At 41.3% G+C, this 27,528-nt stretch overlaps 1 protein-coding gene across 1 annotated transcript in view; it reads right to left on the reverse strand.

Moving 5' to 3' along the window:
- Window positions 1-26,769, reverse strand: part of ACKR2 (atypical chemokine receptor 2) — a 56,170-nt gene extending 29,401 nt beyond the window's left edge. Inside the window, exons 1-2 of the mRNA XM_003256922.4 lie at window positions 26,713-26,769; window positions 16,636-16,716 (exon numbers count right to left, since the gene is read on the reverse strand). Coding sequence (XP_003256970.1) covers window positions 16,636-16,667 — 32 coding nt within the window. The 5' untranslated portion in view covers window positions 16,668-16,716; window positions 26,713-26,769. The remainder of the gene's footprint in view (window positions 1-16,635; window positions 16,717-26,712) is intronic.
- Window positions 26,770-27,528: the final 759 nt, after the last annotated feature.

A 27,528-nucleotide genomic window follows, 5' to 3' on the forward strand; every position in this document is an offset into this window, starting at 1 on the left:
TACAAAGTTTTATTTAGTTTTGCTGGTGCTATAGTTTTGCTTCTATCTCATCACAACTTTGGAGGTGGGAAAGAGGTGTGGTTTGTAATTTATATATATGTTTGGAAAATTGTCCCATAATACGTGAATTACTCTCAGTTTAGATATGAGACTTTTTCTGGGGAGGAATGCATTCCTGGAGCAGTTCTTCTGACTGTAGTAATACCTGCCTTCCTCAGGGGTTGCCTCGGGCTACCCAGAGAATAAGCATAACACAACTGAGACCTGGCAGACAGCTTCTAATGCACCAATCATCTCTTCTAGGGTGCTTCTATCATGCTCCTTCACCCAACTGTACCCCACAGTAAGATGCCCAGGCTCGGGTGGGCAGAGGGAAGAAGGAGGGACCTGGGAACCATAAGTCACCCATTTCAGTGGAGGTTGAATACGCAGAATCAGGAAGCACAGAAATCCACATCCATATCATAATGAAATTGCAGCACACCAAAGGCAAAGAGAAGATCTTTAATGCAGCCAAGGAAAAAGCACAGATTACAGAGAGCAGACGCTGAGCCTGAGAGTAGACTTTGTAGTGGCCACAGTGGGAGCCGGAAGCCATGTGATACAGTGAGTGTGACTTGGGACTCTTCACTGTTAGCTTAGAATCAGGAGTTGAAATTGATGGTTGTTCAAGAATCTGCTCATGGTAAAGGCATTTCCAGATGGGAAACAGAATTTACCACAACAGGAAACTCAGGAGAGTGAGACTCAAGGAACTCACTGAAGAACGTACTTCCAGCAGAAGGAGAGTGGTCCTGGAGAAAGGGTGTGATTCTGAGATAGGCAGATGAACAGAGCAGTCAGTGAAGGTGTGAGCAACGGAAAGCAACGTGGACTCTAAAGCTCTGTTAACTGGGTAACCCTGGTTATCTGGGTTGCGGGGAGAAAAATTAGAACCCTTACCAACACCACACAGCAAATAAGCTCTGAATGTTTTAAAACCTAGAAGATGCTATGGGAGAGCATCTTCATGAGCTCTGGAGACAAAAGGGCTTCTTTAACAAGGTCCTAAATGCCCAAACAGTGAAGGAAAACATTAAGAAATTCAGGCCAATCGTGCTGGCTCACGCCTGTAATCCCAGCACTTTGGGAGGCCAAGGCAGGTCACAATCACGAGGTCAACAGATCGAGACCATCCTGGCCAACATGGTGAAACCCCGTCTCTACTAAAAATACAAAAAAGTAGCTGGGTGTGGTGGTGCGTGCCTGTAGTCCCAGCTACTTGGGAGGCTGAGGCGGAAGAATCACTTGAACCTGAGAGGTGGAGGTTGTAGTGAGCCGAGATCACGCCGTTGTACTCCACCCTGGCGACAGAGCAAGACTCCATCTCAAAATAAGTAAATACATAAATTAATTAATTAATTAAAAAATTAAAATAAAAAAAATTAGCCAGATGTGGTGGCTCGAGTCTATAGTCCCACATATTTGTGGGGCTGAGGTGGGTGGATCACTTGAGCCCAGGATGTCAAGGATGCAGTGAGGCATGATCGTGTGACTGCAATGTAGCCTAAGCAACAGAGTGAAACCCTGTCTTCCCTACCAAAAAAAAGAAAACACACAACATTTATCCGTTAGGTTCTCGTCTTATATGGACACCCAAAACAATTGCATAGTAACATCAAAGATCATTGATCACAGGTCACCATAGCAGGTATAATAATGATAATGTGGCCAGGCACAGCGGCTCACGCCTGTAATCCCAGCACTTTGGGAAGCCGAGGCAGGTGGATCACCTGAGGTCGGGAGTTCGAGACCAGCCTGACCAACATGGCAAAACCCCATCTCTACTAAAAATACAAAATTAGCCGGGCGTGGAGGTGCATGCCTGTAATCCCAGCTACTCGGGAGGCTGAGGCAGGAGAATTGCTTCAACCTGGAAGGTGGAGGTTATGGTGAGCCGAGATCACACCATTGCACTCCAGCCTGGGCAACAAGAGCGAAACTCTGTCTCAAAAAAAAAAAAAAAAAAAAAAAAAATGAAAATGTTTGAAATATTGCATTAATTACCAAAATGTGACATAGAGACACAAAGTGAACACATCCTGTTGGAAAAATGGCTCTTATAAGACTTGCTCAACACAGAGTTGAAAATCTGGATTTCTAAAAAAATACACATAATCACAAATATGTTTATCTGTATCCAATAAAAGAAAATGGTCTTAAAATACAATATTAATATGATCAATAAAGCCACAGAAGTCTGGTTTTGTAATGCAGTTTGTTTTTTTAAATGGTCTTTCAAATTGTCATTCCCATTAAGTAGTATGTGTGGTCAAATCCTATTCTAGAACTGGGCAGTACAGCAGTCACTAGCCATATTTGGCCATTAAGCACCTGAAATGTGACTAGTCTGAACTGAGAAGTACAAGCATAAAGCACATGTCAGATTTCAAAGACAGTACAAATAACGGAATGTAAAATATCTCATTAATAATTAATAATTGTACAGTGTACACTGCTCGGGTGATGGGTGCACCAAAATCTCAGAAATCACCACTAAAGAACATACGCATGTAATCAAACACTATCTGTTCCCCCAAAACCTATTGAAATAAAAAATACTTTAAAAAATAAAAAATAAAAATAAACAAAATATCTCATTGTTATGTTGATTACATCTTGAGATAATTTGTTTATATTTTGGGTTAAATAAATATATCATTAAAATTAATTTCACTTGTTTCTCTTTAGGGCTCTAATGTTGACTATTAGAAAATTTAAGCCTGGGCAACTTAGTGAGCCCTCGTCTCTACAAAAAAATTTAAAAATTAAGCCAAGCACAGTGGCTCATGCCTGTAATCCCAGCACTTTGGGAGGCCAAGGCGGGCAGATCGCTTGAGCCCAGGAGTTCAAGACTAGCCTAGGCAATGTGGAGAAACCTCATCTCTACAAAAAACACAAAAATTAGCTGGGTGTGGTGGCACATGCCTGTAGTCCCAGCTACTCGGGAGGCTGAGGTGGGAGGATCACTTAAGCCCAGGAGGCAGAGGTTGCAGTGAGCTGAGATTGTGCCACTGTACTCCAACCTGGGCAACAGAGTCAGACACTATCTCAAAGAAATAAAAATAGAAAAATTAGCCAGGTGTGGTGGCATGCGCCTGTAGTCCCAGCTACTTGGGAGGCTAAGGTGGGAGAATCGCTTGAGCCTAGGAAGTTGAGGCTGCAGTGAGCCATGATCATGCCACTACACTCTGGCCTGGTTGACAGTGAGACTCTGTCTCAAAAAAAAAAATTAAAATGACACATATGGATCATATGATGGCTCACCCGTTTTTATTGGACAGCACTGGTCTAGAGTATTTCATAGCTGTGCATTCTGTACGTGGTGATTGAGTGCCCTAATCTGATAGACGGACTGGTGCAGCTTTTTCCATTTTCTTAATTTGATAGCACTACATTTTCTTTTTCTTTTTCTTTTCTTTTCTTTCTTTTTTTTTTTTTTTATTCTTTTTTTGAGACAGAGTCTTGCTCTGTCGCCCAGTCACCCAGGCTGGAGTGCAGTGGCGCAATCTCAGCTCACTGCAACCTCCGCCTCCCTGGTTCAAGCGATTCTTATGCCTCAGCCTCCTGAGTTGCTGGGATTACAGGTGCCCACCACTACACCCAGCCAATTTTTGTATTTTTATTAGAGACAGGGCCTCACTGTGTTGGCCTGGCTGGTCTCAAATTCCTGGCCTCAAGTGATCTGCCCACCTCAGCCTCCCAAAGTGCTGGGATTACAGGCGTGAGCTACCACGTCCAGCCTGATGGCAATGAATTTCTAACAGTTAAGGGTCGTGACATCTTAAGAGATGGAGGCTTTCTGGTATTAGGCTGTTCTTGGCGCAGATGCTACTAGAGGAAAGGGGAGGGTCATCTCTATCTTTCCAGAAATCTCAGTCTCCAAAGATTTGTAAGTGTTTCATTTCACTGCCATTAAATCATATAATGATTTAATACCAATTCTAAGTACAAAATTCATAGACATAATTTCTGGCTGAATAAATTGGTTCTGCCTCTTTTAATTCCTAGTAATATTAAGGCCATGTATTTCCCTATGATCACTTGATTTTGAAACTATCAAACCTTTCACCTAATAGGGATGGTTTTGTTACTAGTAATTGCATTTTTGGCATCATGGTCCATGAAAGGAGAGTCAGGAGACAGCAACCACAGTAAGTTGAACAGGGCAAGTTTAATATAAAGACGTATTGACTATTTGAAGAGAAGTAACTACTACAAGGGAATCGAAGAGAACTCTAAAGAACATCCTAGGCAGAGGGAGACTACTTAGAAAAGTACTAATTTGGAAGAGAAGGGAGCCCCGCCCCAAAGCTAGGATGCAGACCTCCTTTGAGAGAGTGCGATTGCAGCTACTGGATGGCAGAGATGTTCAACTGGGTTGCCCTAGATGGAGCTCATCCACAGTCAGCAGCTGGGGCTAGCAGGCAGGAAACTATGGGTCAAAACTGGCAAGCAGCATCCTGGGCAACTGAAGCTGGAGGGCAAGAAACCACTGCCATTGGCCAAAGAAATTAGCCCTCCAGCGCCCCCTGCTGATAAAGTTTAGCATCATGCCAGCTGGCAAAGAAGAAATGTTTTAACGTCACAAAGCAATGAAGGTTGGATTTGAAAGAGGCAGGCATTAAGTGACAAAAGGTACACCTCCTTTAAAGGTGGGGGGTCTGCTGTTTTGCTCTTGGGATATTTTTAACAGGTCCATAAGAGACTTTTCACTGAAAAGAATTTTCCCAACATCACTAAGGAGGTTTTGCAACTTCTACGCGAGAGTAGCAGTCTCGGATTTCATCTTTTACTTTTTGTTTTTCAACCCATCTCGCACACTGATAGCCTTTTACTCTTTAAGCCTCGTCTTCTCACAAATCTCTGGCTCTATCTGGCCATGATGAGAGTTTCTGTTTTTCTTTTTCTTTTCTTCTCTCTCTCTCTTTTTTTTTTTTCGCCTTGTTTAATTTCAGAAAATTATAGTCCCAGGATCACTCTCAGAAAACCACAGGTGTTTAGTCATTTCTGGTACACCAATCCCAAATTATACAGAAAAAGACCAAAATGTTTAAAATTAACGGACTTGGGGGAGGTTGGAGTTCCCTTCCTCATGCAGACAGGAGCATCCATAGAACGTCTATCTAGCCTAAGGGGATATAGAATGCACCTGACTTAGAGGGGTCTGGGAAGACAGGGATAAAGAGAGGCCACCACAGTCCAACCAACAGCCCAGCAGATTCAGTTTCTGATGTTTGCCTGAAGCAACAAAGACTTTGTGAAAAGAAAAAAAAAGAAAAAGAAAAAGAAAAAGAAAAGGCAGAACTTACACCTTATCAGGAGACAAAGGCAGGGAGGGGGACTTGAAAGAAAGACATTACAGGATTTCACCAGCGGGGAGCTTCTTGTGTCCTGCACTACACCTCTTCTCCTCTCAGAGTCACTATTGCTCCATATCTTGTTTTCAATATGCCAAATTTGGGGGAGGGGACAGACAAAATTTTAAAACAAGATTTTGCCACTTTTAGGGGTTGCATTACAGAATGAAGAGGAAAGAAGTGTTTATCAATCAAAGGCTGGGCATGGTGGCTCATGCCTGTAATCCCAGCACTTTGGGAGGCTGAGGCAGGGAGATAACTTGAGGCCAGGAGTTCAAGACCAACCTGACCAAGAGGGTGAAACCCCCATCTCTATAAAAAAAATTAAATAAATAAGAAGTGCTTATCAATCAGAGGCTAAAGACCAGCACCCTCCAATTCCTTAGACATACTTCCTTTGATACAGGAATACTATCTAAGACCCCCTCTATGATTGCCACATGGTCATTGGAGGAGGAGAGGCAGGAAAGATGAAGCCTCATAACATTCAGGGAGAGAAATATGAACCCTGTTATAAGGGGTATTTGAAAGAGGGTATTGAAAACAAAAATTTGAAAACAATTCCCAATATTTGTTTAGTAAATATTAGACATCTATGAAAGAATCACAATGTTTGTTAGTTCAGAGTTTAGGTTTTAGAATATGAGACCTGAAACTGGATTATGGGGGCTGATTTTCTTTTGAGAATAGGGTCATGTAGGATGACCTGCTGCCCCTAAACTCTTCTTGCCTCTACGCATGTACCCCGATGCCCTTTGCAGTCAAGGTACAGCCCCTTCAAGTTTTTCCATGTCCTGTTTTGTGTCTCATTTGCCTCTCAGTTGGCATGAAGACTAAAAGAGTTCAGTCACATGGCAGAGAACAGAGTGCAGATGCAAGGGGTTGATGGCCAAGAGGTCCCTCTCCTAGTCCCAACTGTGCTATAGGAAGAAGGGCAAGCCCCAATCCTCTTTAGGCCACAGGGTCCCTATCTATAAAATTAGAGAGGGTACAACTCCAGGGCCCTATCAGAAAAGTGATAGGATGAGTGACCCGAGGGAGCTAGAATATGGGGGAAAGGTGACAAGAATGAGCAGCAGAGCCAAGAGCTCATGGCCTGATCTCCTGGTAGGAATATTAGGGAAAGTGACTCACCCTGGGCCAACCAGAATTGCCCCTCATTCCTGGCCTACCACTCCCATTTTCTCCCCTTACCTCTTTGGGAAGAGAATTTCTGATGAGTCAGAGATGGTTTACCTTTGTCACTAGCTCAATAGGGGCTATTGCCTGGAACAGAGTAATGTGGATAATTCATTTGCACCTAGTGAGCTAATATTGTTTGGAAGCTGACACACCTATGTGGACCTACGAACAGCAATTTTCCTGTGCCATGCCTCTACCAAAGTCCAGGTTTGCCACCTTCTGGTATTTTTGCATTGATGAAATGTGTATCTTACACATTCCAACCTCTGTGGCCTTTTACTCACCCTCATTTTCTTCTCCCCTTCTTCCCATCCAAAGATCGCCCATTCTTCCACCCTGTTCAAGTCCACTCTATACCAGGACACCTGCTCTGTTCCTTTTCTAACTCTTTAATTCCTTCCAATTTCAGATGGCTTGACGCTCCCCTCTCCCAGGAGTGTTTTGCCCTAAACTGACTGTCAATAAATGTGACCATGATGATCACAATAAAGATATCACTCATTTAGTCCACTAATATATACAACTGTGGGCCTGCTCTTATATTATCCTCCTGTTTTATTTAATGTGTGCTACCATAATTGCAGGTATTGTATTTCACATTATGATTCTATTCTCAGAGGTTACTAGAGAAAAGAGTTTGCAGTCTGTCTTGATAACCTTCTTCATCACACTGTATTCTTGAAAAGAATCCCCTGATTAGCTCCCCAAATCATCAGTCTTTGTCCTGAATTAGACAGAATAAAGTGTCTAACTGGCATGTGAGATGAATTCGCCTCTACAAATCTCCACATCTCCAAATCTCATCCTCAGACCTTCCCAGAATATTCACAGACAGGTAGGCACTAGGAGAATAAGTCTCAGAAAACATTCCTTTCGTTTCCCCTTAAAACAAGATGTTGCCACTTTTAGGGGCTGCATTGTGGAAGGAAGGAAGGGAGAAGAAAGAAGTGACCTTCTCACAGTCACTTGATCTGACTTTCCTTATCTGAAATCAAAATATAATGCAAGCTGGCCAGGTGCGGTGGCTCACGCCTGTAATCCTAACACTTTGGGAGGCCAAGGCAGGTGGATCACCTGAGGTCAGGAGTTCAAGACCAGCCTGACCAACATAGTGAAACCCCATCTCTACTAAAAAATACAAAAATCAGCTGGGCGTGGTGGCAGGCACCTGTAATCCCAGCTACTTGGGAGGCTGAGGCAGGAGAATCGCTTGAACCCTGGAGGCAGAGGTTGCGGTGAGCAGAGATTGCACCACTGCACTCCAGCCTAGGTGACAGAGCAAGACTCTGTCTCATAAAAGAAAAGAAAAGAAAAAAAAAAACATATATATATATATCTCATGCAAGCATCCTTTGACATATCCCCCTGGGATTAGAACTTATGACTACAGCTCTTTCCTCTCCCTGTTGACTTTACACATGATTTTGCAGACTTATGGTTTATTTTATGGAGAAGACCGAAGGGTGTGTGGTAGCTAAAGGGCAATTCATTTTTCCTGCTCTGCCCAAAGTTGGCAAACAACCATCAACAAGTCCTAAATGGGAGTGTCGGGGCGTCTCCCTGTGAGTGACAGTGTCCAAGCACAGGCTGGATGATGGCTAGAAATCAGAAATCCTGAGGGCTGTTCCAGCCTCACAATTCCACAGGCCTCTTTCCCATGCATGGGGAGAGAGACAAAGTGAACAAGTCCAATCCCCTAGTGCCCTCATCTTGGCACTTGGTCAAATTTTGTCTTAAAGGTTTCCTACATTGGTATCTTGTAGATCTCTTAACTAAAATGTAGGTTCCCCAGAGGCAGAGTGCACCGCCTTGCTTCTCCTTATCCATAATCCACTGTAGGTAGCTTATGGCTCTGGATTGACGAAGTGCTCAATAACCAGCAGATTCTTTTAGCCTTTCGATGACATGCTTTAAAGTTACCACTAGAAGTAAGGTTTCAGTGATATGGAGATACAGTTACAACATGGCTCTGCACAAAGAAACCCATAACATCAGAGTTTAGAAAGATTGAATTAGAATAAAAGTTATAATACAGTTATAGGTGTTGGCAGAATTATAGAAGTTCAGATGAAGAAACTACATTTTACTTAGGGAGATGGATTAAGAAATATTTGACACAAGAAATCCTTTGGACCTGTGACTCAAATAATGAATAATGTTTAACCAGGTGAAAAGTGAATACCTAAAACTCATATAAGTAAGACACTCCACCCAGCAACTGCAAAATACATGTTCTTCTCAGGTGCACATAGAGCATTCTCCAGGACAGAGAATATGTTAGGCCATATAACAAGTCTCAATGCATTCAGAAGAACTGAAACCATATATAATATCTTCTCCAACCATAATGGAATTAAAGTCAATCAATAACAGAAGGAAAAATTTGGGGAATTCAAAATCATGTGGAAATTAAACAACACACTCCTAAATAACCAATGGGTCAAAGATGAAATCACAAGGGAGATTAGAAAATACTTTGAGATGAATGAAAACAAAAATAAAATGTACCAAAGTTATGGGACACAGTAAAAGCAATGCTTAGAGAGAAATGTGAATACAGATATTTTTAAAAAGAGACCCCAATTCAGGAAACTAACTTTTTGCCTATGACTCTGGAAAAAGAAGAGCAAACTAAACTGAAAGCAAGCAAAAATAAAGACAAAATAAATATTGGAGTAGAAATGAATGAGAGAGTATGAATACAATGGAGAAAATCAACAAAACCAAAGGTTGCTCTTGGAAAACATCAGCAAAACTGACAAACTTTTAGCTAATTGACTAAGAAAAAAGGGAGAAGACTCAAATTGCTAAAATCAGAAATAAAAGAGAGAGAATCACTATAGAATAAAAAAGATTATAAGAAAATACTATGAACATCTGTATGCCAATAAATTAGATAATTCATATGAACAAATTTCTAGAAAGACATAAACTACCAAAACTCTCTCAAGAGGAAAAGGAAAATCTGAATAGACCTATAACAAGGAAAGGAATTTCATTAGTAATCAAAAAATGTCCCACAAAGAAAAGCCCAGAACCAGATGACTTCACTGGTAAATTCTACCAAATGTTTAAAGAATTACCACTAATCCTCTCAAACTCTTTCAAAAAACAGAAGGGGAAGAAACATTTCCCAACTCATTCTATGAGTCCAGTATTACTCTGATACAAAAACCCAACAAAGACATCACAAGAAAAGAACACTACACACCAATATCCCTTATGGACCATACATAGATACACAGACACACACAACTCCCTGAACAATATACTAACAACCCAAATCCAACTACAGATATAACGAGTTATACACCATGAATAGTTAAGCTATTTGCCAGGCATGCAAGGTTAAACCGTTCAACAACCGAAACTCAAATAACGTAAGACAACATATGAAAAGAATAAACGACAAAAACCATATGATCACCTTAACAGATGCAGAAAGAACATTTGGTAATCTTCAGCACCCTTTCCTGATTAAAAAAAAAAAAAAAAAAAAAAAAACAAAAAAAAAACCAAAAAAAAAACAAAAACAAAACCAATAAACTAGGGAACATCCTCAACCTGATTAAGCGTATCTACAGAAAAAAAAAAAAAAAAACCCAGAGCTAACATCACACTTAATGGTAAAAGACTGAAATCTTCCCCCTCCCTACCTCAGATCACAAACAAAACAAAGATGCCCACTTTCACCACTTCTATTTGACATTGTACTGGCATTTCTAGTCAGAGCAGTTGTGCAAGAAAAATAAATAAAAAGCATTTGCACTGGAAAGAAAGCTGTGAAATTTTCTCTATTGGCAGATTACATGATTTTGTATATAGAAAATCCTAAGAAATACACACACACACACACACACACACACACACACACACACACACATCAGAGCTAACGAGTTATCTCAGCAACATTCAGGATACAAGATCAATATACAAAAAGCAACTGTATTTCTATATACTAAAAAGAAATTAAGAAAATTATTATATCTATCATAACATCAGAAAAAATAAGATACCTAGGAATAAATTTAACAAATGAAGTGCAAGGCCTATACACTAAAAACTGTAAAACATCATGGAAAGAAATTAAAGAAGACCTATGTAAGTGGAATTACATTTCGTGTTCACGGATTGGAAGACTAAAGGTTGTTAAGAGGGATATACTCCCTTCATTGATCTACAGATTCAACACAATCCAAATCAAAGTTGCAACTGCATTTTTTACAGAAACAGACAAGCTTATTATAAAATTCACATGGAAATGCAAGGAACCCAGAATAGCCAAAACAACTTTGAAAAAGAACAAAGTTGGACTCACACTTCTTATTTCAAAACTTACTACAAAGTCACAGTAATCAAGACTGTGTAGTACTGATATCAGAATAGTCATATAGATCAATTGAATAGAAGTGAGAGTCCATAAATAAACCCAGGTATCCATGGCCAATTGATTTTCCACTTCACATCCATTGAGATGGCGATAATTCAAAAAGAGAAACATGGAGAAACTGGAATCCTCATACATTGCTGCTGTGAATGTAAAATGGCACAGCCACATTGGAAAACAATTTTGGTAATTCCTTAAGAACTTAAACATATGGTCCGGTATATGCCCAAGAAAATTGAAATCATATGTCCCTAGGAAAACACATATACACAAATGTTCCCAACATTATTCATGATGGCCCAAAATTGGAAACAACCCAAATGTCTACCAATGGATGAATGGATAAGCAAAGTGTGGTATATCCATGCAGTGAAACACTATTCAGCCATTTAAAAGGAATAAAGTATCAATACATGCTATGACATGGATGAACCTTGAAAACATTACACAACGTAAAAGAAATCTGATACAAAAGTCCATATATTGTACGATTCCATTTATATGAAATGTCTAGAATAGGCAAATACCCAAAATAGATTCATGGGGCAGGGGGAAGGTGTGGAGATGGAAGTGACAGCTAATATGTGTCACTCATGTTTGGCATGATGAAAAATGTTCTGATTTTAGACAGTGTGACGAGTGTGCAACTTTGTGGTTATATTAAATTGCATAATTTCAGAGGCCGAATTTTATGTATATAGTCAGCCCTCTGTATTCATGGGTTCCAAATCTGTGGATTCAACCAACAAAGGACTGAAAATATTTTTAAAAAAAATTTAAAAATAACAATACAGCAATAAAAAAACACAAGTTTTTTAAAACACAGTATAACAACTATTTACATAGCATTTACATTATATTAGGTATTAGGTTGAGTATCCCTTATTCAAAATGCTTGGCACCAGAAGTGTTTGGATTTCGGAATTTCCTGGATTTTGAAATATTTCAAAATATAAATAATGAGATATCTATGGGATGAGACCCAAGTTTAAACACAACACTTATTTACGTTTCATATACACCTCATACACATAGTCTGAAGTTAACTTTATATAATAATTTTGTGCATGAAACAAAGTTTTAACTAGGTTTTGACTGCAACCTATCACATGAGGTCAGATGTGAAACCAATCCCCTGTGGATACGAAGGGACGACTGTGATTGTCTCAGTGTTCTAAAACTCAGATCTAAGTTATGGAATCAGAATCACAGTGTGATATACTTAGTGCAGAACAAACTGGGACTAATTACCTTTATTTGATTGCTTGCTGCAATAATGTTAAGGGAGAAAAGCAGAGCACAAAAGTCAATAGATTTTATTAATTTATTCCGCAAAAATGTATAGGTTTCTTGCCATCCTATGCAACTGTGTTAGTTCCCTCAGGACATACAAAGCTGAATGGTGCTTAGCACCCCTCTTATGGTCTTAGAAGTTGATTGCGTGGCTTAGAAGAGCACACAGTGCAGAGAGCCCAAAGAGGGTAAGTTCTGCTTGCCTACTGAGTATTGGACATGTCAGGGCAAGCCACCAAACTTCCAGTTCTGAACATCCCAGACAAGTCTGTCTAGGAAGAGAATGACTGGAGACATGAAGGCTGACAGGCTACACAGGAGAGAGACACTTGAATAAGTTATAGAATGAAGGTCACACCCTGATGTCCCAGACAGGAGAGAAAGCAGTCGAGCATCCTTTTGTCTGGAGCCCCTGATTGAGGAGAGGGAGATATTGAGACAGATTACTCTGACTCCTGACCAAGTTCAGTACAAATTCCCCTAGGCAAGGTGGCAGGGGAGGGATGCTGTAAGAAACAAAAGGAAGGCCGGGCGCGGTGGCTCACGCTTGTAATCCCAGCACTTTGGGAGGCCGAGGCGGGTGGATCACGAGGTCAGGAGATCGAGACCATGGTGAAACCCCGTCTCTACTAAAAATACAAAAAAATTAGCCGGGCGTGGTGGCGGGCGCCTGTAGTCCCAGCTACTCGGAGAGGCTGAGGCAGGAGAATGGCGTGAACCCGGGAGGCGGAGCTTGCAGTGAGCCGAGATTGCGCCACTGCACTCCAGCCTGGGCGACAGAGCGAGACTCCGTCTCAAAAAAAAAAAAAAAAAGAAACAAAAGGAAAAACTCAAACACAAAAGTCACTCCATGCTAGGCTTTATTGGAGATGAAGAAAACAAGAGGAAGGGATAACTTTTTAAAAGTGAAACCTGGATAGGAGAAGACTGTCCCACCACTTCAGCAAAGTGAAGAGAGGAGGCAGAGCCTAGACCATGTGGGGCCTGGTGGAAAAATGGGGCTTAGCCTAGAACCAAGTGAAAGGAAGGAGACAACCTCATGCAAAAACAAACACTGGAGTGAGTGTAATGATTGACTCACATCAAAGGAAGTGCTGTGGTGGACACACAGCCAAGACTACAGAGAGGGGAAGAGACACAAGCCTGAGATCTGGTGGATACAGCAGAAAGATCCTAGCTTTCATGATTGGGGAAGGGGGGCAGATTGGAATAACGATTATTCTGTTACTAGTTTTATTTATTTATTTATTTATTTGTTTATTTATTTATTTATTTATTGAGATGGAGTCTTGCTCCGTTGCCCAGGCTGCAGTGCAGTGGCGCAATCCTGCCTCCGCCTCCCAAGTAGCTGGGCTGGGATTACAGGCCTGCACCACCACACCTTGCTAATTTTTGCATTTCAGTAGAGACAGGGTTTCACCATGTTGGCCAGGCTGGTCTCAAACTCCTGACCTCAAGTAGTCCACCCGCCTTGGCCTCCTAAAGTGCTGGGATTACAGGCGTGAGCCACCGCACCCAGCCTGTTTTTATTTTTAACTGTGCCTGTCGTATTCTTCCCTCTCTGAGTTGGTGGGCCCTGGGAAGTTGAGGCTACACAGAATACAAAGCAAAATGCTAGAAGTGACTCAAGAAAATACACGTACTAGGAAAAGGGAGTGTGTTTCAAAAGAGGGACAGAGAGCTTTAATTTAGAGACCAGGAAAAGATTCTATTCAGGTAGTGACATGTGAACTTCAAAGGATGTGAAATGTTTTAAAAATTGCTTTGTGATTATAGCAACAATATAAATTTAGTTTCATAAATATATTTCTAAAAATGGAGATAAAAATCATGAAGTATTCTACTGTTCAGATAAAGCCACCATTACCATTTGGGGAGTATATCTTTCCATATTTTATTTATTTATGTATTTATTTATTTATATCTGTCTCTATCTATAAATACCTAGAAGTCTATGCATATAAATAAATATAGATGTAAACCTAAGTTATATGTGTTTGTAAATATATACATATATGTATTTCAAAACAAAAGTTTTGATTGATAAAGATTCTGACAGGGGAAACAGAAGATTGAAAAGTATATCCTGGCTGGGCATGGTGGCTCACGCCTGTAATCCCAGCACTTTGGGAGGCCGAGGCGGGTGGATCACGAGGTCAGGAGATCAAGACCATCCTGGCTAATACAGTGAAACCCCATCTCTACTAAAAATAAGAAATATTAGCCGGGCGTGGTGGTGGGCCCCTGTAGTCCCAGCTACTCAGGAGGCTGAGGCAGGAGAATGGCGTGAACCCAGGAGGCGGAGCTTGCAGTGAGCCAAGATAGCCCCACTGCACTCCAGCCTGGGTGACACAGCAAGACTCTGTCTCAGAAAAAAAAAAAAAAAAAGAAAAAGAAAAAGAAAAATATATTCTATGAGGGAGAGAACAATCTGAGCATAGACAGCAAAAAGAAAAGATAGAGAGGTGAGAGAGTGTTCCAGAAAGAGCATGAGCTGAACAGTACTGGGTTCAAATTCTACCTCTGCCTCTATGGAAACCCAAGCAAGTTACCTAACCACGCTGAACCTCAGTTTCCTCCTGTATAAAATGGGGGTAATAATACACACTTGTAGAGTTGTTTAAATGATCAGAGGCACTTTCGTATGTCAAGTGTGTAGGTCAAGTGTGCAGCAGTGCACGCAGGAAATGGAAATGAGCTAAACAGGACTCCTGTGTGCATGTGCTGGTGGCGTATTGCAGACTGAGAAGCTGTATTTGGTTTTTCTTGCTTCTAGTGGAACATGTGTATAAGGAAAAGGGATGCCAGGGACAACTCATTCACTATAGCCTGTGGATCACAAGCATTCCGAATTAACTGTAAAAGCAAATTAGCCAGAAATTGTAATAAGTCTTTTAAAACTATTGATGAGGCCAGGCATGGTGACTCACGCCTGTAATCCCAGCACCAGCACTTTGGGGGGCCGAAGCGGGTGGATCACGAGGTCAGGCGTTCGAGACTAGCCTGGCAAACATAGTGAAACCCCGTCTCTACTAAAAATTTAAAAAATTAGCTGGGCGTGGTGGCAGGCACCTGTAATCCCAGCTACTCGGGAGGCTGAGGCAGGAGAATCACTTGAACCTGGGAGGCGGACATTGCAGTGAGCCAAGATCACGCCACTGCACTTCAGCCCAGGCAACAGTGTGAGACTCCATCTCAAAAAAAAAAAAAACAAACTATTGATGAACCGTTCTTAAGCAACAACCCACACAATTCCTAGAGAACTCACAAGCTGCACCTTAGCCCAGTCCCACTGCCTTGTGATTTCCTTCTGATCAGCTATATTGTACTAGGCAACAGGCCAAAGTTACCAGCTATCTTTTTTTTTTACTGTTATTTTAGTGCTCATAATCTTTGAAAATCTCTTCTGGCCCTCAGAAAGCAGGGTAACACAAGGACATTGGTGGCTAACATTTGACTTGGGTTGGGCAGATTATATTTCTTTTTTTTTGTTGAGACAGAGTCTTGCTCTGTTGCCCAGGCTGGAGTGCAGTGGCACAATCCGGGCTCACTGCAAGCTCCGCCTCCCGGGTTCATGCCATTCTCCTGCCTCAGCCTCCAGAATAGCTGGGACTACAGGCGACCACCACCACACCCAGCTAATTTTTTGTATTGTTAGTAAAGATGGGGTTTCACCATGTTAGCCAGGATGGTCTCAATCTCCTGACCTCGTGATCCATCCGCCTCAGCCTCCCAAAGCAGATTATATTTCTTTTCTGGTTTTCCCTGAAACAGGGTAGGCAGGTTCCTGTCCCTGAGCAAAAACATCAACATATGGAGAGTCACTCAGGAAACCAATTTGGGTGAAGTATCTGTTTGCATAACCCATTTTTCTTCCAGAGCTATAAAAGTAATTATTCATCCATCTCTGACAAAGGAGACCATTATCCTGTTCTTACTGTGATTTGGATCTAATTTAGATGTCAACTACATTTATGAGTCCTCAATTTATTATGCAATCAAGATAAACAGATGGTGTCTCATAATCAGTATGAGGGCAGAATGACTTGGAGAGCTTGGAGATGAGCCAATAAAAACCTGTTTGCAGTGCCATTGAGTGTGGCAGTGCCTCCCAGAAGAGGTACCTCATTCTCACAGAATTAGCAGACCATAAAAACAGCCCTAATATTTGGGAGAGACAAAGTGAGGGAAATCAGAGAGGCAGTCAATATTCAAGGAAGTGCAGGAGGAGAAAGGGGGGCTCTGAAAGGAAGACTGTGTAAATGGTGGGTGAACAGGAGGGCTAAAAAGCCAGAAGGGCCTGCAGCCCCTGCCTAGCTACTGCAGCCCCAATAGCTGAAAATGCAGCCAGCATCACTGAACTCAGCTGCTTACCTCAACTTTGCAGAGAGGCAGCCTTGAGTCATTCAGTCAGTACTGACTGGAGGGCTCCTGTGTGCAGGTCACCAACAGGCTCTGTGGGCAATACAAAGAAGGACACAATAGAGGTTCTGCCGCCAGGGGGGTTGCGACCCAATGTACATGCATAATCATGGAACTCAATATCATACCATGTGCCAGGAAACAGTGAGGGAGCCCAGCTCTTTTCTACTGGAAAGAGCTGTTTGCCTGTGGTAAACAGAAAGCTCTTAGTTCCAGTGATCAATGTTGTTTTGTGTAATCTAGTCCCATACTTATACAAATATAGATTATAAAAACAAATCAATCTTTTTAGTTACATAGAATTACATAAAATTATGAGTTTCTAACTTTAAAAATAAGGATATAACCCACATAAAACTGAATATTATAAAGACCAAAGTCTTCCTACTCATTCTCTACTAAAAGACATATCTAATAACAAAATATATACAAGATAAAGTTATATAGACTTTTAAGAGGAGATGGTTGTGTTGTTAATCTCAAATTCAAAAGTCTTCGGAACAAGTAAAAGAGGCAGGAGAGCTTCAGCTTAGTCAGGAAAATTCTGTGCCCACCATTCCACCTGCCCCCCATTTCCCCCACCAACATCCCAGCAAAGAACTAACAGAAAGAACAAAAAGGAATTTGAGGAGCTGCAAAGAATCCAAGATCCATTTTTTAGTGACAACCTCACAGCACTTTGTTTGAAAATGTCAGTAAAAACAATCTATGGGCCAGGTATGGTGGCTCACGTCCGTAATCCCAACACTTTAGGAGGCCGAGCCGGGCAGATCACCTGAGGTCAGGACTTCAAGACCAGTCTGATCAACATGGCGAAATCTTATCTCTACTAAAAATACAAAAATTAGCTGGGTGTGGTGGCATTTGCCTGTAATCACAGCTACTCTGGAGGCAGGGACAGGAGAATTGCTTGAACCCGAGAGATGGAGGTTGCAGTGAGCCAAGATCGCGCCACTGCACTCTAGCCTGGGCGACAGAGTGAGACTCCATCTCAAAAAAATTATGCCAATGTCTTTCCTTATTTGATCTGTTTAAGTGCTTTCCTGTGAAAATGATCCTCTCAACATTACTGCTTGTAGGAAGCAGCCAATTCTGGGCCAGTTTGCTCAGAACACATCACTATGAAAGTGAAAACTCAGTCTTATGTCTGCTGTAGATCTTCCCCTAGATCTTCATAGGGCTGACCCCCGGTCATTCAGTTCTCTGCTCAGATGTCACTGGCTGGATGTGAAGAAAGGAGGGAGTGGCATCAGGGATTGACCCAGGTTTCACGTTTGGTGAATGGGATGGACAGTTGTTCCATCAAACACGTCAGGGAATTTAGGAGAAAGTGCAGGCTTGTGCAGAGAGAGACATAGAGAGCAGAGGAGAGGGGAGGAGAGATATGGTTAACACGGCTCACTTATGGACATGTGGAGTCTGTGGAATACCAAAGTGAAGACATCCAACACACAGTTGAATAGATAGCACTGAAACACAGGCAAGAAGTGTTGCAGACAGAGGAGAGAAAAGAACATCAGCATACCGATGAGAATAAAAAATCATAAAAGTACATGAATTACTCTAAGAGAAGGGCAGAGAGTAAGAAGGAAAGAGAGCACAGAACCCTAGAGCACACCAATATTTAAGGGACAGAGGAAATAAATTCAGTCACTGTAACTAAGAAAGAATGACCAGACTGGAAGGAGAATGAGAAGAAGGGTGTCAATGGAAGATTCATAATGTCAAATATGATAGAAAAGTCAAGTAAGATATGAGCTGAGAAACTGAAATATGTCCACTGAATTATGTCCTTTACTATTGTTGTTTCAGTAGCGTGACAAGAATGGAAACCAGTGGGTTGAGACAGCTGGGTTGGGGGGAAGATGTGGGATGATATGTACACTTTTTTCTCCTAAACTGAGGAGAAAGAAAATAGAGCAATAGCTGGAGAAAGGATGAATAATATAGGAAGTAATCTTTTTTAAATGGAAGAGTATGAGAAGCCTGGATGCAGGGGTGAGGAGAGGCTGAAATTACACGTGTGAGAGAGCAAAAAGCTGACAGATTGGATGGAAAAAATGATGGAATCCAGAGCACAGGGTTTGATGGGTGTTCAGTGGGAGGAGGGTACCCAAAACCAGAAGAAACGACTGATGGAGATGCAGGTAGGGTAAGAGAGGAGGAAGGTGAGAGAATTTTTCAATGCTGTCAGTGAAAACGGTTAGTGGGGATATCAGGGGAATGGAAGTTGAGGCTGAACAAGAATAAATGAGAGAATTGATTTGGAGAAGGTGTCAGAAAACTTGACGGTCTAAATAAGAAAAGTAACTTGCTTGAGGTTGCATTGCTGGTTAATGCTTAAGAAGATAGCAGCAAGAGGAAGGGGCCTGGTTTTGTGGGAGGAACTAACACGTACTGAGGCTCTATTATATCCCAAGCACTCTTCTTGGTGCCTTATGTATGGTCATTTAGATCACACAATGCTATCCTATAAGGCATATACTTACTAGTATCCCCATTGTGCTGATGAAAAATGTGAGGCTAAATAATGTGTTCAAGGTCATAATGTCCATAAGCATTTAAGCTGTCATTCAAAGCCATGTCTTCTGACTTCATGCATGGTAGCAATCCAGGGGCCCAAAGCCAGTGCCTTTTCCACTCTACCAAATTTTCTTTTCATTAGTACTTGTTAAGTGTCCTGCTGTCCCCAACAGCAATAAAAAATACTGAGTGCTAGACAGGCATGGTGGCTCACGCTGTAATCCCAGCACTTTGGGAGGCTGAGGTGGGCAGATCACCTGAGGTCAGGAGTTTGAGACCAGCTTGGCCAATGTGGTGAAACCCTGTCTCTACTAAAAATAGAAAAAATTAGCCAGGTGTGGTGGCAAACACCTGCAATCCCAGCTACTCAGGAGGCTGAGGCATGAGAATTGCTTGAACCCAGGAGGCAGAGGTTTCAGTGAGCCGAGATTGCACACTGCACTCCAGCCTGGGCAACAAGGCAAGAATCTGCCTTTAAAAACAAACAAAAAAAATTAACTGAGTGCCTCAGTTCATTGACTTTTTCCACTGAGTTTCCTTAGTGGAAAAGTCAATTCAAGACTAAAATATTTAAAGTATAATATTTTTGTTCACTACAAAAAAAAATCACTACATAAACACACAAATCATGCTGCCACTTTGGTTGCTAATGGGAACCAGTGGATGAAACCAGCAATATAAAAGTTAAGACACTATGTAAACTAAAGAGATCAAAGGTGGCTTCTAGCTCCTAGCTTCTTCTTTGCTGAAGTATACCATATTGATGGTGAGCATCTTATATTTATGATTTTTATGGAAACTCTCAGTAACCAAAAGACATTTTAAAATGCAAAGTACACACACACGCACATACACACACATGAAACTATCAATTGTGTTTATAGGTTAGCTAAGTAGTACCTACAGGAACACAAAGAAAAACCCACAGAATATCGTAACAATTAATACATATAACATTTACTATATGCCAGACAATGTTGGGGTTTTATATATCATTTAACACTCCCCAGAGCCCCACTAAGTAGGACCTATTATTGTACAAATGAAGAAGCAGAGGCACAAGATGATTAATTAACTTGCTCAGTGTCACATAACTAGTAACCAGCAAAGCAAACCCCAGAGCCTGTGGAGCCTGACTCATACCAAATTAAAAGTGGCTGTGACTTTTCTCCCTCTGGAGAGTTTTGAGCTTTCATTTTAGAACTGCTCTTCCTAAATGGTAGAGGAATGAACTAGGTACCTACCTTGAGAATTAATGTTCTGGAATGCATGAAGTGTGAGAAAGAAAAATTGTCACCTTAGCAGAACATGGTCGGATATGATGCCAGCTGGTCCTTCTGGAAAAATATTAGTGTTCCTTATAAAACACCTGATAGATTTGAATGAGCAGATCAAGGAAGAATCTGGTTACTTTTTGCCAAGAGAAAATTTTTTGTTTACGCAAAAGCTCCTACCTCTTAGGCAAGTTTTAAATACAACTTTGAAACATGTAATTAATGTGTCTGGGAAGTGTGTTTTTGTCTAAAATGAACAGCTTAAGTACTATTCCATGACTCTGCAGTGTAAAGGGTCCTAAATTGGAATACATTATGAGTAGCCTGTTAGGGCAATTTTCTGACATGGAATCTTGTGATGGCCTGGCCCCTAGCCAATTCTCCCTGGGGACTGGTCTTTAAAGATTATTGCTGCCTCAAAGTGGCAGTCCTTGTCAAGGAGTAGAGAGATAACACTGCTGCATGTAACTACCTCTACATCCTTAAGACCAAGGGGAAAATGGTCTCAGTACACAGTATGTAATGGGTTATTACTGAATAGTTTTTAACTTTCTGCTAAGGCTGACACTCCCTTTCTAATCCATTCTATTTCACTTCCAATAACCTCAAATACCCTCTGCTCTTGTCAACATTCTGCTCCAAAGTCTTCAGGGGGCGCCTAATAGAACATTGTCCAGGTTCTTTAATTAACATGGAAAGTCCTCCCCACAGTGACTCACTTTTCATTATTCTCTCTGACTCTGCTCTAGTCACAAATGTTTGCCTTTTCACACTTGCTGTCCTCTGTGACACAGCTACAATCCCGGAGTCTGCCTCTATTCTTCTGCCCTCTGTTTGCTGTTTCTGAAATATCCTCCCAATTTATTTACATTCTAGTCATCCTTCAAGGCCCACTTAAGCCCCAGTCCCAAGAAGCCTTTGAAACTGCTCCACTTACTGTGATATCTACCTGAAATTTCATTCAAAGTACTTATAGACTGTCTTTGTTATTTCTATATACTTGTTCCTTCTACCTACTTAAGATTATAAATTATTTCATGGCAGGGACTGAGTCTTTAACTTCAGAATCTAGTACAAGTACTTGGCACAATGTACGTATTCAATAATTGCTGATGGTGACTCCCAAATCTGGTATAAAAACACCGATAATTATTACCAATTTTCTCAAAAGGTTTAACCTTTGTTTAAACAAAGTTCGACAAAGATCACACAGTACTTAAAAAGGATGTCAACAACAAGGTAATGCAGCTTTTAGTTGGGCCTCAGCATAAACAGACATCTGAATTTAGAAGCCTGTTTCTCCTATGTAAGATACGATCATGTGTAGACAGCTATTTGCACCATGAAAAGTCACAGAGGCTCTCTGAAGAGGGGAAAATAGCAAAGCTGGCAGACACTTGTTGTGCTGCCTTTCTTTCTATAAATTACAGGTGAGTTGGTTTAATACCTGAAAACCCAAATAATGTGTTAAGTCTTCTGCATCAATTATACTTCAAAATGACGCCCAATACAAAGAATGGAATAATAGATGTTGCATATTTGTTACCAATTATAATGTCTGTATTATGAAAGATGTAAGTGTGTCATTGTCATTTTCTTGTAACATGATATGGTATAAAGTGTAGCAGAATATTCTTCACCAAAAATTGACCGAATCATCTGATTATGTTTCAGATATTTATCACCATTATTCACCAAGATTTTAGTTTCTGCATACTAATCAGAAAGAGAGAATTTCTCCCACAAATAGGCAACAACACCTCAAATAACTAGGCATAAACACATGTTGTCTCTCGTTATTACATTAAGCTTGGGTAAAGTGTGAACTTCTTAGAATTTGCAAGGAGAATTCAAGTTTCCCAGAATGAGACTGGGGTCACTAATGATATTGCAAAAACTTAAAAACAGCTCACTGTGGAACAAATTCCATCTATTCCTCAACAGAGCTTGAAAAACAAAACACAACTTCCTAATAAATATGGCAGTTATCAGTCTTTATGCTGTGAAACAGTGAAGTATGTACATGGTGCAGAAAATAATAAAGGCACATTGTACCAAGTTACAAATTCTTGAATTTGTATGATATGGTTTGTGTCCCCACCCAAATCTCAAGTCAAATTGTCATTCTCAGTGTTGGAGGAGGGGCCTGGTGGGAGGTGATTAGATCATGGGGGTGGACTTTCTCCTTGCTGTTCTCTTATAGTGAGTTCTCACAAGACCTGGTTGTTTAAAAGTGTGTAGCACTTCTTCCTTCACTTGCTTTCTCCTGATCCCACCATATAAGACAGGTTTGCTTCCCCTTCATCTTCCACCATGATTGTTAAGTTTCCTGAGGCCTCCTTAGCCATGCTTCCTATACAACTTGCAGAACTGTGAGTCAATTAAACTTCTTTTCTTTATAAATTACCCAGTCTCAGGTAGTTCTTTCTAGCATTGCGAGAACAGACTAATACATATATTTTTAGAACAGATGATGTAGGGCAAACTGAACCAAGATTTTAAGTTAATATTAGATACTATAACTTACTTATTTAAAAACAGATCAAAATCAAACCCAAAAACAAACCCAAAACATACTATAGCTCTTGGACTAATTCTTATTTGCAAATTATCTTGCTTTCATTATTCATATTTTGTCCCAAAGGCCCTAATGCTAAATAAAATAAAATAAATTATGGAGCTTTATTTTAATCAAATTCAATAACATTAACAGCATTGTTCACATTACATAACTGTCTAAATCAATCACTTTACCACATATATGATTAGAACCAAAAGAAAGCTGAAGGCCGGGCATAGTGGCTCACGCCTGTAATCCCAGCACTTTGGGAGGCCGAGGCGGGTGGATCACTTGAGGTCAGGACTTTGAGACCAGCTTGGTCGAAAAGGTGAAACCCTGTCTCTACTAAAAATACAAAAAAATTAGCCAGATGTGGTGGCACATGCCTGCAGTCCCAGCTACTCAGCAGGCTGAGGCAAGAGGATCACTTGAGCCTGGGAGGCAGAGGTTGAAGTCAGCTGAGATTATGCCACTGCACTCCAGCCTGAGCAACAGAGTCAGACTCCATCTCAAAAAAAAAAAAAAAAAAGGCTGAAAATTGCCCAATCACCTTTATTAAAGGTTTTCAGTTTTAAGCTTCATGGAATACTAAGAGGTCTGATTCCATGACCTGGAGAGGTAAGCAAGCAAACAGAGCACTGGGCTAGTTCTCAGGAAGGCAGAGTTATTCAGATTCTGCCTGTAAGTGTGTCATCTAAAACATCCACTTACATTCTCAAAAACTGTATTTTCATTAAAAGAAAGGAAATGCACTAGATGAGCTTTAAGGCCCCTTTTACTATCTAACACTGAGACTCAATCTTTAGAAAAAAATTTAGAATGCATTGTTTTAAACCTTTCCTAAACATTTATACTTTGTCTCTGTCATAAAGCAATATTAGAAGGTATGACTATCTAGGAAACAAATTGTATCCATCCCATTAGTTTCAATAAGGGCTTGGCACAACAAATGCAGTCCCATTACAATACTCCTAGCCAAACAAGGGCCGTTATGCACCATACAACCCTGAGGGAAAGAAAACTGAAGGGGGCCAGCCCCTCCACACCTCTGGGTATTTCTCGTCAGGTGGAACGAGAGACTGAGAAAAGAAATAAGACACAGAGACAAAGTAGAGAAAGAACAGTGGTCTCAGGGGACTGGCGCTCAGCATACGGAGGACCCGCACAGGCCCCGGTCTCTGAGTTCCTCAGCATTTATTGATTACTATTTTCACTGTCTCGGCTAGGGGAATGTGGCAGGAGAACAGGGTGATAATGGGGAGAAGGTCAGCAGGAAAACATGTGAGCAAAGGAATCTGTGTCACAAATAAGTTCAAGGGAAGGTACTGTGCCCGGATGTACACGTAGGCCAGATTTATGCTTCTCTCCACCCAAACATCTCAGTGTAGCAAAGAGTAACAGAGCAGCATTGCCACCAGCATATCTTGCCTCCAGCCACAGGGCGCTTTTCTCCTATCTCAGAATAGAAGGAATGTACGATCAGGTTTTACACGGAGACATTCCGTTCCCAGGGACACGCAGGAGATGGAGGCCTTCCTCTTATCTCAACCGCAAGAAGCCTTCCTCTTTTACTAATCCTCCTCAGCACAGACCATTTACGGGTGTCGGGCTGGGGGGACGGCTGGGTCTTTCCCTTCCCACAAGGCCATATCTCAGGCAGTGTCAGTTGGGGGAAACCTTGGACAATACCCAGGCTTTCTTGGGCAGAGGTCCCTGTGGCTTTCCGCAGTTCGTTATGCCCCTGGTTAATCGAGAATGGAGAATGGTGATGACTTTTACCAAGAATACAGCCTGTAAACATAGTGTTAACAAGGCACATCCTGCACAGCCCTAGATCCCTTAAACCTTGATTCCATTCAGCACATATTTCTGTGAGCACAGGGTTGGGGCTAAAGTTACAGATTAACAGCATCTCAAGGCAAAACAATTTTTCTTAGTATAGATAAAAATGGAGTTTCTTATGTCTTCCTTTTCTACATAGACACAGTAACAGTCTGATCTTTCTTTTCCCTACAGAAAATGTATGTGCCTTGTTTCAAAATAATGAGGAAATGAGGGCCTGCCATTGTGGCTCACACCTGTAATCCCGGCACTTTGGGAGGCTGAGATGGGCAGATCACTTGAGGTCAGGAGTTCAAGACCAGCCTGGCCAACATGGTAAAACCCCATCTCTACTAAATATACAAAAGTTAGCCCGGTGTGGTGGCAGATGCCTGTAATCCCGGCTACTCACATGAATCGCTTGAGCCTGGGAGGTGGAGGCTGCAGTGAGCCAAGGTTGCACCACTGCATTCCAGCCTGGGCAACAGAGCGAGACTCTGTCTCAAAAGAGAAAAAAAAAAAAAAAAGGAATGAGGAAATGAAGTTGGTGTTAGGAATCACGCTTACAATTTTAAGGAAATTGAACACTCGAACAAAGGATTTTTAATGAAGGAATTGTACTTTTGCGCAGAGGGGTGTCTCTCTGGCCAGTTGCCACGAGAGCACACTTGAACAGAGGGGCACGAGGGCCTTTATTTTTGAAGCAAGTCTTGCCTTTGTATTCTTTTTTTATTGGCTGTGGTCGGGTCGTACAATTTAAACTAATTTTGGTTGGCTAAACATTTGATTTTTTTCAGATAGAGTGAGCATGTAAAAGAAAAAGTGGAGGGAAAGGGGAAGCGGTGCTTGTAATGAGCTAGAAAGTTAGTCTTTTTTTTAAATAAGGAAAGGAATGTAAGTTGGTATTGATAACACTTGGTATTGTGGCGTGCCTGGGCATTTAACAAAGGCAAAGAGGAAAAAAGGAGAAAAAGGAGAAAAATTGGGGGGGGGGGTACTATGAATTAAAGAATAAAAGATTGATCAGATTATTTGAAGAGAAATCTTATCATATCCCACATCAGTTTATCAATACAATTTTTAAACAATTTCAACAAAAAGTTAATTTGTTTGAAATGGTTAGTTGATTCCTAACTCATCATTCCAATCACATTACCAACAGATTGAAAGATATTCTGCAACTCAGTCACATTACCAACAGACTGAAAGATATTCTGCAACTAATTCCAATAAAATGTTATTTTTTAAATGATGGATCACTTTAGAATTCAGGAAATAACTATGTCAATACTGTTTTCTAATTTCCTATTACTTATTCTTTCCTGCTGTTGGGGCTCAGAAAATGATACCCCAAAGTGAAGGCCTCAGAAGCAAAGTTTCTAACCAATCTGTCTTACCTTCCTGTCTATCTCTCATACCCTCATTCTCTCCTGAAGCAAGTCATAGAAAATAGAATTCCTCTTCCCCAAGGCTGATTACAGAAACCAGAACCTCTAAGCTTCCCTAACTTTTTTTTTTTTTTGAGACGGAGTCTAGCTTTGTTGCCCAGGCTGGAGTACAGTGGCACAATCTTCGCTCACTGCAACCTCTGCCTGCCAGGTTCACTTGATTCTCCTGCCTTAGCCTCCTGAGTAGCTGAGATTACAAGTGCACGCCACCACGCCTGGCTAATTTTTGTATTTTTAGTAGAGATGGGGCTTCACCACGTTAGTCAGGCTGGTCTCAAACTCCTGAGCTCGTGATCCACCTGCCTCGGCCTCCCAAAGTGCTAGGATTACAGGTGTGAGCCACTGCGCCCAACCGCTTCCCCCACTTTTTGTCTAAGAATTGGCCATAAAGAAATTCTCTCACCTACCTTGTTCGATAGCAGCTCATAAGACCTCCACTCCAGAAAGGATCCTGTATTGTATCGTGAAAGGAGAAATGCTACAATCGAAAGAAAGTTCAAGAATCTGAACAGACAGGTCTTGCTAGGTTTTCTATTACCATTAGCTCATATCCTTTGTTGTCCAATCACATTTCTACACGACTGTCCCTGTTTCATCAAACCTAAGCATATAATCAGAGTCACCTGTATCTTTGGGTCTTCATTCTGAAGGCTCCTGCATCATGTAAAACCTTGATCAATAGGAGGCTGAGGAAGGCAGATCATGAAGTCAGGAGATCAAGACCATCCTGGCGCAACGTGGTGAAACCCCGTCTCTACTAAAATACAACAAATTAGCCAGGCATGGTGGCACACACCTGTAGTCCCAGGTACTTGGGAGGCTGAGGCAGGAGAATTGCTTGAACCCAGAAGGCGGAGGCTGCAGTGAGACAAGATCACGCCACTCCACTCCAGCCTGGCGACAGAGCAAGACTCTGTCTCAAAAACAAACAAACAAAACAAACCTTGATCAAATACAGTAAATTAATAATGTTTTTCTCTTGTTTTTGTTTTGTTTTTGTCTTTTCTTTTTTGAGACAGGGTCTCACTCTGTGGCCTAGGCTGAGTGCAGTGGCACAATCTTGGCTCACTGCAGCCTTGACCTCCCAGGCTCATGTGATCTGCCCACCTCAGCCTCCCGAGTAGCTGGGATTACAGAGGCACACCATCACACTCAGCTAATTTTTTTTTTTTTTTTTTTTTGAGACGGAGTCTTTCTCTGTCCCCCAGGCTGGAGTGCA

Source organism: Nomascus leucogenys, chromosome 4 (genome assembly GCF_006542625.1).
Source record: "Nomascus leucogenys isolate Asia chromosome 4, Asia_NLE_v1, whole genome shotgun sequence".
Classification (NCBI taxonomy): Eukaryota; Metazoa; Chordata; class Mammalia; order Primates; family Hylobatidae; genus Nomascus; species Nomascus leucogenys.